Source organism: Halichoeres trimaculatus, unplaced genomic scaffold, assembly GCF_033239565.1.
Source record: "Halichoeres trimaculatus isolate MK-OKI-2021-1 unplaced genomic scaffold, fHalTri1.1 fHalTri1_scaffold_3, whole genome shotgun sequence".
In the NCBI taxonomy this organism is placed as follows: Eukaryota; Metazoa; Chordata; class Actinopteri; order Labriformes; family Labridae; genus Halichoeres; species Halichoeres trimaculatus.
Genome location: NW_027437181.1, coordinates 16,510,002 through 16,523,552, shown reverse-complemented (window position 1 = coordinate 16,523,552; position 13,551 = coordinate 16,510,002). Strand labels below are relative to the sequence as shown.

Genomic DNA, 13,551 nt, shown 5'->3' with positions numbered 1-13,551 from the left:
ATTGATGAGAGTTTTCTTTCACGTTTAGCCAAGAAAACGATCGAGTTTTTTTCCAACAGGTGGTTTGTTCTGTCCATTAATGACCTCTTCACTGAATCAGCAGTGGAGTATACAGGCTTGCAAGCCTTAATGGATGCAACATCACAACAGTATGTATGTGGCTGCCGCATGCTCGCATATAAATCCAACATTCACCTGACTTGGCTTTTCAATGATGCTTGCTGCCTTTTCACATTAAAAAACCTTATTGTGGGCACAACTACTGCAGAGCTCAGAGTGCTGGGAAGTCATAGCAACAACAAGGGTGGTGAAAAGCAGAGAACAGCATGGCTCAACATGCAGGAGACAAATCCTATGAAAGGCATTGGCCAATATCATTCATGGAAGAAAGAAGCTTTTAAATAAATACTCAAAGGTGAAATCTTCCTCTTTTTTGATTTGTAAAACTGTGCTCCGGTTCACATCAACACTCAACAGTTTACTTTCCTGTGGATGAGGGAGTAGAGGGGAAAAAGAAAATCCTCTCACCCTGTTGTGTGGCTGCTCTGCGTGGGCTGCCAGGGTCTTTTACTCAGGCTTCCAATAATATTGGTTAATTGCTAGATTTCTCTAGCTTCTCTCAACTTGCATCAGGAGTGGGTGTGGAAGAGTTTACAGCAGGGGTATATTGCTACTGACAGAATATAGTGTTCTCATTCTCTGTCTCTCTCTTAATTGTCATTCCCTGCTCACAGGCACATTTCTCTGGCAGATTCCCTTGAGAGAGGTTTCCCCAGAATCTACGTAAAAGGATTCCTTCCCACGCCATGGTCTAAGGAACATCTCATTTTCATCCTCCCGCGCCTTGCTCATGCTCACACACACTCCCTCTCACCCTGGCATTGTGTCCTCGTGTCTCCCTGTTCTCTCACTCTCATGTTTTTTTTCTCTTGCTATCTCTCTCCACATCTTAACTTCTCTGGGCTTTTCTCTTCCAGCCCCCCCTCCTCCTCATATCTTATAGATCCTCCGTGGGAGGCAGCATCTCCCTCACACTGCAGGCGTGGGCCCTTACTCTGACAAATGACATGCCGGGGCCCACTAGCTTTGCGTGGGGGGAAAAAGCTTTAAGTTAAGACAGAGGACTAGATTTGATTGGATGCAGAAACTCAGGGGCTGTATCTTGGCGAGCTGTATTTGATGGAGCTCAGGAAAGAAAGTGAGAAATACAGGAAGGACGGCATTACTATATCACACCTACTGTATTTTTGAAGAAATAATGACCATAAACTCAACACTGCTCATAGTGGTCAAGCAGTCAGCTATGACAATAAAAGATGTATGACAAGAACATGACATAGTATAAACATTTGTCCAGACAGCTTACATACAACACAAGCTTTACCCAATGTTTTGATCTTGTTGATGTGTTTCATAAATCACTTACGAGTGTTGCTTTCCTAGCTGCTCGGCCAGAGAAATGGCAGTAGGATCTCGGTCTACAGCCAGGACGGTGACTTCAGGAACCATATTCAGTATCGCTTTGGTATGACCACCGCCTCCAAATGTCATGTCCAAGACCACCTACATTCGAGAAGGCAAGAAAACAACACATTGTTCTCACAGCAGGGGTCCATACACACTATTACTCATCAATGTCCTATTTTAGCAATGTTAATTCAAGGTGTTCAAAAATAAGTTGGAGAATCAGTCTTATTCCATTTATTAAAATGATTGTGTGTTTAATTAATCAATATGTAAAGATTTTTTGGATGAAAGACTGTTTTTGCACTTCGCAAAAAGGATAAGAGAGGAGTTATTGCATAACGACTGTATCCAATCTGTTTTCTCCAAGACAGTACTATCAAACTGTTGTCTGGAGCAGTAATGTATGAGAAATTTATCTCCGGTTTAATATCGATATTTAACTAGAAGCACTTTGTCGCACTAAGGTTTTCCCTTCTGTCTAAATTCTTGCTTGTGTTGTACGTTGCTTTGGACAAAAGCGTCTGATGAACAAAATTGCAGAAATATAGAATTGTAGCTTTTTGATTACATATGAATACATGTACATCAACAAGCTTGGATAGGGCTGGGCAATACCCCAGTCCATGGATGCTTTAAAGGTCCCATATTATGCAAAAATCACTTTATTAAGTCTTAAAGTGAAATTTGTGGGTCTTTGGCTTTCCTCCCAGCCCGCAAAATGTGATATTTAATGACAAAACCTATACTTAGTAGTGCTTGTGAATGTAAAATCCTGACCTAAAACGAGCTGTTTGGATTTTGGGTATTTGCAGACATCAGCTGTTCCCTTTTTTGACCAATCAGGAGCAAGTCTGACCTCATTGGTCTACCGGAGCAGATACCCCGAAACCCCTCCCCGCCAACTCTGCTTCCCGCTGCTGCTCGAGCAGCCATCAATGCCATCACTGCTTTGTTTTTGTCCGTAAACAGCCACAAAGTTCCATGCACAAGCTTCTAATCTCGGAAGAAGACAAGACTAAGTGGCTAGAGTTCATTTATCAAGGAAATGTACCAGCTACACTGAGTAAAAATGTGCAGGTTGTGCTAGTCACTTCACGGCCGGCTGCTTTTCCAACTTTGGACAGTACATAAGAGGGCTAGCAGAGGGCTAGAATAGACTGGTCCTGACTCCAGGCGCATTACCAACCATCCGCCAACAAACTTAGGACCCTGGAAATGTGAGTATTTCAAATACTCTGTGCTGTGAAGCAGATGTAAGAGCTTTTCCCCAGTGTCTCCCTGTCTCTGTGTTAGCTTCAGGATGCTAACTTTAGCTGCTGTTAGCCTGTTGTTTTAACCTGTGATGTTAAGGTAGCTTCGCTGTTTTCTAAACATTGTGCACACAGAGCTTGTGGCGCCGCTCTTAGTGACGCGGAAGAGCGGGGTGGTATCAGCGGTGGCTCATTTACATATGAAGGTCACGCCAACTAAATCAGATTGTTCTGAACAGAGGGGCTATGAGAGCCTGGAAACAATGCTGCTGTGCTGATTTATTGGCTTCTTGGATCAAAACATGTTACTACTATTTCAATGGAGCATAATATGGGACCTTTAAAGACACAATTAAAGACCCTCCTCTTTGCAAGGTGATGGAAAGACATGCAAAATGCAAAAGACACAAAAGCGTAGGAAAAGACAAAGAGTTGAGCAAAACCAAGTATGGTGCATAGTAGGGATGCATGGTATTATTGGCACATTATAAGTATTGGCCCATATTGATTTAAAAATAAAATAACGGCCAACAGACTGATATCTGCCATTATAATAAACCAATAAAATAATGCTAACAAGACTAATTGCAAAATCTCTGCGCCTCTGTTACACATTGTTAGTGGCTAACATAATTGTACAGTGTAGACAATCTGCCTATGTATTTATGTTCTGATTAGGGACTGAATCTTTATATAGTTTTTGCACTTTTTGTTAGTTTTGTTTTCAGAGTGCAGATGAAGCAGTCACATATTTGGTTCCTGTTTTAAGTTAAATTTGAATTTAAGAAGCCATCTGTAAGGTATATGTCGCTGACTAATTTAGGCACATCTACTGCCAAAGAGTAAACCATTTAATTTAGTTCGGATTTAATTGTTGTGCAACTGCACTTCTCACATATTCCCTGGGAACAGAAGTTATTTCTATATCATCTGTAAAACTGGCCAAATTTACCCTGGTTGTGGGTATTGTTATGATAGTCTCAGGGAGAATATCATCCATGTTTTGAGTAAGATGTATCTTGTTGTACTATTTTGTTTGAAAGCAATTGTCATAAATAAATTTGCTGCTTACAGTATTAAGCACTTTCTTATTTCGCACAAGAAATAAATATTACATAACAAAATGCTAAGAATATGCACCATAATACTGTACACAATTAGGTGTCTAGTGAAAAAATATTGGAATCTGTATTGGTAATCGACTGAGTTGTAAAATATTGGCATACTGGATATTGGCAAAAAAAAAAAAATCCAATGGCGTGCATTCCTGGTGCATGGAGTCAACACTTCATGAAACATTGTGCAGGATACAAGTGTCTTATAAATAGAAATGCCACATATTCTGATGGTGATGATGAATTCAGTCTCGTGCTGGGCCAATTAATGTAATCTTGTTCACCAGATATACCTTACCATCAGTAGAAATTCAGTTTAATTTAATCAAATGCAGTTTAAGTTCAGTTTAATGTTAGTTATGCAGGCTTAACTAGATTATTTTAAGAAGGCTACTGAGATAACCTTTACAATGAAAATGAGTACAAAAAAACGTGTTTTCAACAGAAGAAAAAAAAAATGTGTCAAAACTTATGAGTGGGAAATGATTAACTCTTCAGAGGATAGCCAAAGGGTTCCAATCTGCTGCACCAACTCACTCACTATCCATCATCTCTTACTTGGTCATGGCAAGTAAGATCAGAGGGCTTCTGGTGAAGCCATATCATGTTTTAAAACTTCTTACTCTCAAAAAACTTGTAGTTTTTTGACGACTCTCTGAAGGGTGTCAAAAATGAGGAACTTGAGAACGATCTCAGCATAATCTCATGGGGATATGTACTCCCATGAGATTATACTGAGATTTTACCTGCTTGAACAATGTTTTTATCCTTAGCTGCTGACAAGTGTGCTTCACCCCACGGGATTGCACCTAAATCAAATAAACTAAACTAATTAATATGCAACAATTCAAGAAGATTTACTCTGTAATATTATTGTGATTGCAAAGGACTACTTTAAACTTACGTATTGACCTGAGTAGCAATGTTCCCTCTTTTTTCTAAAAACATGCTCCAACTCTTCACATGAGCGCATTAAAATTTCTGGTTCAATTGGGATGAAAAACACGGCCCTTCTCCTCACTGTTGTCATGGTGTAATATCGAATCGGGGCTCCATTGTTGATGACTTTTTATGGTTGGGCTGCACACGCTTAACTCCAGGTGAAACTACTCCGAGTTGATTAAACTGATTCAAATCAGCTGCTCTGAAACCGAAAACTCAGAGTTTTCTATTCCAAAGTAGATCAACTCAGAGTTCAGAATTAGACTCAGAGTTTATTGAAACTACTTTGTGGAACAGACCCCTGACCTCTGCAGTATAACTGCTGCATGTGGAATGGAATGAACATTATCACAAACAACCTAGCCCTTTTTAGCCCTATCTTGGGCTGTATCATTCTCCCATTTAGGTTTCTTCTGCTTTTCTGTCCTTTTTCTGTTTGACAGTTAGGCTCCTGTATCCCTCATCACTACAAAATTAATCAGAGAATTTTTTTTCAAGCAGAGAAAAACACAGATCTTTCTTCTCACTTCTTAACTTCATCAGCCAGCGTGGTGTTGTCATAGAGACTTGGATGTCAATCCAGTCTTGCTAGACCAAATCCGGAAGCTACCAAACAGCATTTCGAAATGACCTACATTGGCACCGATAATCTCATTTCAACAGGTGGATTACGATAGGGTATATATCTAGAAGGGAGTTCCTCACAGCCCCTTAAAGTTGCAGGAAATTCTTGTTCACTCTGAAAAGCAACAGGTTAATTTACCCATAAACAAATGCCAAAATCCAAAAAAGCATTGGATTTCTGGTTTTGTAAATGAGAGGAGTATCACTGTGTAAGTATAATGTTATGTCAGTGTTAAAAGATGTAACTGTCACACATCATTTATAAAAACACTTATTGAGAGAAAGCAGAAGGTAAAATGTCTTATCAAGGAAATGGTAGGTACCTGTCAAAGCATCTTTGCTGTTGTGTCACTTCACTTTTAACTCTGCAGTATCTAACCACAAAAAACATCTCCTGCCCAGACAAATTAACTTATATTTTTCTTGCCTCTTATAGAAAAAAATCACAGCCTTGCACTGACTGATTTGGTAGTATTATGGTTCACTTTTTTCTTTCCATTTCTGCCATGTGATTTATTCTAATGACAGCAGATGGTTGGGAACAGATGAACAGATGTAAAATGACACAAAAAGGAAATGCCAGCTATTCCCCACAAAAATATAAATGAATTAAAAAAAAAAACATGAAACATGTCGATCAATAGTGACGTTGAGGGTGGGGTGTGTGCGTGCATGTGTGAGGGAAGAAGTGATCAATGGCGGTTCCCTCTCCTTTCCAGCGCACAGCAGCAGATGGGGAGGGGGGGTGTGGGCTAGTGGGATGAGTCACACGCATAATGAACTTGCCTGTTGTGCTATTCAATACAAAAAAAGGAAAAGGAAAACAGAAACACAAACAGCAAAGTAGGCTGGCTTTTACCCAAACAGTCTACACAAGCAACCAAGGAGACAAACTATTGGAGTGTTTGCAGCGATTTTCACAATAACATTTTGTCACATCTGCAGGGGGACTGTGGTCAAAAGAACAAACTGTAATTGTCTTTATGAGCAAACACTAACGCTGAAGCTGGATATTCTAGGGGGTGTTTGGTTTGGAGATATGAGAACTGTAAGTTTATGTATATTTCTGTCACTGCTGCACAAACACTTTTATCTTTGTAAGGTTTGGTACAAGTTTCACCCCTTTCACTCACTCCCTTGTACATTCAATGTACTAACACACAAATGAATCACAGAATTAAATGTTTTTCAAGTCGAAATGCCGAATTGGATGTTTACAAGGTCATTTATGAGCTAAATTAAAAATCGAGTTGTCACCCAGAGGGAAAAAACAAGCTTCTTCAAAATGCCCTGAATGCTTCCTCTTTGCTGCGTCTGCCACCAGATGGACAAAACAACTTCTTGAAAAGATTTAGGAGATAATGGGGTTGACATTTTTGTGATAATGATTGACACCAAACTCAGGGAGTGAGTCATCCCCATTGATATTTCATACAGAGCAGCGTCAGTGTGGCTCTCACCTACACTGAGCCTTACCTGAAGCAAAGCAGCTGACTGAAAAATGGAAAAAAAGTAATTACTGTAGTGTTGTGTTTTGGGCTAAGTATAGGTCATGTAATATCTGCCTTTCCCAGCAGAGGGAATAGGAGAGTTAGGAGTGGTCTAAGTGGTGCAGTCCAACGGTGAGGCTGCAAGGTGCTACAATGCAGGACACTCCAGCCGTCACCCCACAGCAGTCACAAAGAGAGTGTTTCTCCCCTAATAGAGCATTAAAACACTCTCATGAGGTTTGTACCATCAAAATAACTGTGAGACTTTCTCTTTGAAGGGATTTCATACAAAAATATGAAATGGGAAAGTCTTATTTCTGCATCAGTGAGATTCTGCAAACATCACACAGCTAAAAAAAAAAAAAAAGTAAATAATATCCTCCCCATATGGAAAAAGGGGGCCTCATCTCAAGTCTTCTTCTGGTTGAATTCATTAGGAAAAGGGGAACAGGAACCTGAGAGAAGCCTGAGTACTCACCTAAATCCTACTTGTGACTCCCCAGCCCAGGTCAGTTACAGTGGGGGATCTAAAATGTCATTGAGGGGAGTTTTTACAGATCTTGTTACACCAACACACAGACCATTAGGGAGACAGATACACAGGTACAGGATCGCTTTTCTTGTCGCGTCCGTTGCCATGGCAAGAGTGGAGGTAACCGGTTTGCATTTCTTTCTCTGTCACACAAAGTTCATGGCGAGACACAAGTGCCCACACATTTTAGCTGGTTTTGCAGCATGAGAGCATGTTATAACCTGATAAAGGTGAAGGCTGTCTTAATCGGAATGATTGTGTTTTTATTGAATCAACAGAAGACTGAAGTGTTTGTATGTCTGTTGTTTTTGTATCACTCACCTTCCGCATTGTCTTTTGCACCCATAACTGCTGTTGTGCTCTAATTATAAATTAACTGCAATAAAAATGTTCATTTTGAACATCTGAAGTGCTGTCATTACAATATTTGTTGGTCAAGTACTGAGTCTACATCATTTGCAAAACAACAAATTTTGCTTTTGCCAACATTTTGCACAACATCCAAACTTTTCTGATATTGGGGCTGTGCCTTCAGTTTTTTTCCTATTTTGTTTAAAGCACTGTTTTTAGCATATAAGCTTTTTAAACTTTATAATTTAACATTTAATGATTTTTTACATCACTTGAATTTAATACTTTTTTGTTACTCATGATTTGTTTTTGTTTGTCTTGTATAATACTAGCTCTTAGATTTTAAAGAGGACAATCTTATCCTATTCTGGATTAATCTCACATTAAAAAAAACAAACAAACAAAAAAAACATGAGGACATCATCAGTGAGCAGATGAACTCAAAAGGTATAGAAGCTTCCCGCAGTTACTCTGTTAAGAGACTGTGTTGAAGCGATCAGAGACATTTGAAATGTAAACAATAGCTTGTGTCAATTACCTGAATTCAAGAGTGTTAAACCTACCACCCGTGTTTGAAAATCAGCAACAGAGTGAGTGAATGAGTGAGTGACTGAACAAGGAATACAGGAGTACAAAAATGTTGACAAAACTCATTGCCTGAGGGCTCCTTCCAAATGTGTTCCTGTATGCTAGGCTAATCTCTCTTTTGTCGAAGGAATGCTGCAGAGTTGCAACAAATACTTTCATTCCTCATCTGTTCAGAGCTGTTTGCACTCTTTTTGCCACAAGTGTAAATAAAGGCTTCTGAAAAGGAATTTAAGCTAGTTAAGACACGACATGTCTGCGTGCACTAAGACAGCGCTTGCCCACAATCCTCCACCCCCTTCCACAAGGCTTGTAGGTCACTTCCTAATTTCCCAAATAGAGAATCAACAAGTTTTTTTTTCCCCCAAAGCACTTTAATTCAACCAGTCTATCAGTGCACCTAGGAAGTTCGTTTGTTTTAAAATGACTTTCTGGACTGTGATTCGATGCTGTAATGCTGACAATGCTGACAATGCTGATAAAAAACTCAAATCATATATGGCAACATATAGGATAAAAAAAAGAAACCCAGATGTTTTTCAATGGTATGAGAGTTCATCTTTGTGTAAAATTGACCACAAATCTTATCACAAGGGCCGTTTGGACAGAGGGGCAGATGGCTTCATACTTCTCCTTAGCAAGTGCCTGGGATTGTTTAGTTATGAGAGGGTACATAGAGATCATACAACAGGTCTGTTTGTGTCTGGTGTCTGAAGTATTTATTTATAGCTATGCAAAGCATGTAGCTTGAAGGAGTATGTGTTGATCTATCAAGCAGTCCCTCAGCTCCGCACATCATTCAACACGTGGTTGAATGATTTATTGCATGAAATTTCACGTTGATGTTCATTGTGCCCGAAGGATAACTTCTAATTAGGCAGATTTAATAGTGCTGGTTGTAGGTGACATATGATCAAAGGTTTGCTGGTGCAGAAATAATAAGAAAGAGAGCTGAAGTTTATGTTATATCTCTACGACCTCTGAGTCATAGCTTTATATTTAATACTACAATGCATAAAGCATTAGTCATACTTGTTGCATCCGTGATCTAGAGACTCTGCTCCTTGCCCTCAAGAAGTTCTCTGCTGTGTTACAAGGAAGCTCAGAGATTACTTATTTAAGTATTAGTAAAGCATGACTTAAGTCCACCTACAAATGGTGGACTAATTCTCCTTCTTTGTCTTCAGTTTCTTCATCTTTGTGTCAGTCACTGCACTGTTTCTAAGAGGCCTTCTCAACACATAGACACTGTTAGCTTTTTCATGAAATGCACCCACAACTTCCAACTTGTACACGCAGGCACAATAGGTATACAAAGGTGAACACTGCTACATCAAACAAAATGTAATTAGAGCATGATGCTACACGCTACAATACTATATAAATACTGCTGACATGTTCACACATTTCTAGAGAAGTTTGTATTGAGCTCAATACCATAAAACAAAATGAACAAATGACAGTCTTCAGGTCCTTTTTTTGCCAAGCGAACAAAAAAAAGGAATTTAATAAGCATGGAATTTAACTTCATAACAAAAAGAATAATAAACACAAGCTAAGAATAACAAAATTACTGAAATCAAACCCATCTCACATTTAATTTTTGAATAGTAAGCAACAAACCATGATCCAATCATTCCCAAACTCTGATTAACCTGTTGAGAAAGCCAGAACGAGTGACCAATAGGATGAGGGCGTCTTCTCTGAAAGAGAGCTGCTCAGGAACTGTAAATTAATAAACATTGACTCATCCACAGCTATAGGGAATGAGATACAGCATATGCATGTAAAAAAAAATGTCAGCAAAAGGCCAAAAGTAGTACCTATTATAAATGTTCTGATGGACCTAAAGCATTGTGAAAAACCATCTTTACATCTCAACACTGACTCCTTTAATTTCTTTTGTGGATAGTTTTTGATTCTTAAGGCAGGATTCCATCTTTTTCTCAAGACATCCCTTTTTTGGATTGGTTGATGCAGGACATAGACCATTGGCCCAAAGATGTGTGTGCTCCCAGTGTAGCGCAAGGCTGAGGACATACTGGAAAACTATCTAAACAATTTCAGGAAGCTGACTTGTCGGGACAGTTTGTCATGTTGTCTCTAAACACCATATATAGCAAATTTCAGGCACAATCTGGGCTGTGACAAAACACATAGGCATGGTTAAGTGTCTTTATGTTTCTTCTGGCGTCGCAATGCTTTAAACCAAGGAAATATTTGGAAACACAGAGACAGTGTATTCACTCTGTCTGAGGAGAGGGATGTATATCAGCAGTTATCATTATATATATATATATATATATATATATATATATATATATATATATATATATATATATATATATATATATATACATAACAAAAGAGACTTTTTATTTAAAATCTAAATTCAGCCAAGTAAAGTTTGACTGCAAGCTATAAGCAACCTTCAGTTGTAAATAAGTGTACATAATGAATCGAAAGTCTTATGTATTTCCAAGAAAAAAGTAAGTAAAACTGCTGAAAACCCTGCAACTAACTCATCAAATCAGCATCAGTGGATAGTTGAACAGAGGCAGGGACAGCTAGACTTCTTCTACAAACACACATAATAATCAAGAAAGAAATATTTTTATGCCTCATGGGGATCCCAAACCACTTCTCTTACTCTCTCTGGTCTAGAAAACTTATAACTATGTGCATTCTTATTTTTGGATCTAAGTTGGATCATTGAAGTTGTCAAAGGATGCTAAAAGACCGTCCTAGGTTACTAAAACCAGAGGCAAAATAATATTGCCTGTAGGTATGAATGTGTCACTTAACATCACTAAAAAAGGAGGAACCCTGTGGGGACAAGTCAATGTAGCACAAAGTATCACCTTCACCTATCACCTCAGAGAAATGAAAAAAACAAAAAAAAACCTTAACAGACAAACTATAGCTGGGTAACACTTAAGAAAATAAGCTAACACAGGCATGGTTACACAATTTAAAAACAGGTAGTATCATTCTACTGTATGTGGCAGGGATAAACACATACAGAATTAATCACTGAGAAAGTATTTTTGATTCAAAATGTTTTTCACCTGATGGTTAATTTTTTTTTCTTCTTTTTTGTGATATGACTCAGTGTTGTACAGCAAATAAATGTGTTGTATGGAAATCAGTGTAGTGAGGTAGTATTGTTGTACCCAGATTTCCTTCTAGTGTTTACAGCTGAAACACTTGATGCACAGCAGAAGAATCAGTCAGCCTTTCAGAGGACTGATCACTTATCACTTTATCTCCATTTCAGGTCACCGTCGCTGAAGGACGCCAAGCTTGAGGGCCTAATGACTCCTTACTAAAAGGATTGTAGGATATTTGGTTGTCTTGCTGAAAGGATTACATTTAAACTATTCCTTTAGCTCACTTAGTAGCTGTAGCTTATGTAGCTTAAAGTAAAAGAGCTGTAGTATATTTTACAGGGGCATGACAGAACTTTTTAGACTCAGTGCCATTCAACAAAACATTCTCTCTAGCTTCTTCCTCATGATTTGGGTGTAGTTTAGAAGTGATATTTTTTATCAAAAGTGCTTGAATCCATATTAATAGCTAGTTCACTGATTTGACTCTGATGAGATTTCGCTTCAGGTAAAAAGACGCTTCATAGTGGCGAGGGCAGGCCATGCGTGTGCCCAAAGTCTGGTTCATACTGGAGTAGTGTGACAGCTGGCCATACTCTCCAGCAGGGGAACAGTGCTGCGGGGGGGTACTTGTGCTTGAGTATGGCACGGTTTATATGACCGGTGTGACCACGCCCTAAGTCCATAACATCTACATCTCCTGCTTTCTGTCTTTCCAACCTGCCTTCCTTCATTTCATCCAGCCTATCTTCCAACCATTCATCCAATCATCTGCCCTGCTTTTCATCTAACCATCCATCCATCCATCCACCCATCCATCCATCCATCCATCCATCCATCCATCCATCCATCCATCCATCCATCCAAAGAACTTAAGAGCTCTGTTTATTCTCACTCAGGTTTTTAAATGATGCTATACCAGCTCTGCTTTGTTCTGCAGTTTCATTTGTTTTGTTTTCTAACAAAGAGCTTGCTACAAAGAGGGAAACCCCCTTCCCTGTCCTCCTCTTCATAAAGCATATAAAGCCCATGTCAAGCATCCGCCCACTTCAAGGAGTCCGGAGACTTGCTCTTATGCCATTGTGGAGCTGAGGAGATCCCTGGAGAAACAGGGATAGTAGGCACTTGTATCTACTCAGAAACCATGAGCCAATAGCTCAATATTTACTGTACATAGGCAACCCGAGGTAACGATTAGTCTTTCTACCAATTAATAGGCTGTTTGAGTCCTGTAGACAGATTAACAAAAACAAATGGATGGTATTCTATCAAGGTTAATTAATATAACTTCTTCTGAAACTATCTTAATACCTTATTACTTTTGCAGTAAAAAAAGGTACACAGTATTCAACAAAACTGAACTTTAAGGTTTATTCTGAGGTGCTGCAAAAATGTGTTCAAATGTTGCTGTAAGTTACCCACATTGTAATGAAACAATCTGCTTCTCAACACTATGGCGCCCAAATTTAGTTGACTCTACAGGATCTAAACCTTTGCAAATTAAATGATTTAGAAGGGGACAGTAAAGCATTGTGGGGATCTGATTTGGAAAGCTGTGAGTGACAGCTAGGGAAGAGGTGATTGGACACTGAAAGGAACAGAATAGGAGGGACCTGTACTGTGTGTATGAGTCATCACTCTCCACCCCCACCCCCCAGCCAAACTGTCTGTTTTTGTCTTGCAGGTTGGAGATTTACTGAGGTACGTTTTCTCTCATGAAAAACATTACTTTTGCATAAAACTGAATGCAGACAAATTATTGTGAGTAAGATTATGTGTCATATTTGCAGATGTCACGCAGCAAGGTTCAGTGACTGTTGAAAATAAGTCAGTACAAGATGTCCCAAAAATGAGTGTGAGTCTCTGATTATGACAATGTCAATATTAGTTGTGTTTTTAACAGTTACACAACTGAGAGATGTCAGGCATACTGCAATAAGGAAACACAGAGATGCATTTTCTTGTCATATTGGTCTATGTGGTATTATATGTAAAATTTTAATAACTAAATGTACATAGAAATTAAAACACCCAATTCATGTTATATATTCTTCCGTTAATTCAGGACGATGACTCCAAGCAACTTTT

General features: G+C 38.9%; 1 protein-coding gene across 2 annotated transcripts in view; it reads right to left on the bottom strand.

The window, feature by feature from the left end:
- Nucleotides 1-13,551, bottom strand: part of mettl15 (methyltransferase 15, mitochondrial 12S rRNA N4-cytidine) — a 48,831-nt gene that overhangs the window by 22,703 nt on the left and 12,577 nt on the right. For both annotated transcript variants that reach the window (XM_074666314.1, XM_074666315.1), the window contains exon 3: nucleotides 1,427-1,563. In XM_074666314.1, the coding sequence (XP_074522415.1) occupies nucleotides 1,427-1,563 (137 nt within the window). The remainder of the gene's footprint in view (nucleotides 1-1,426; nucleotides 1,564-13,551) is intronic.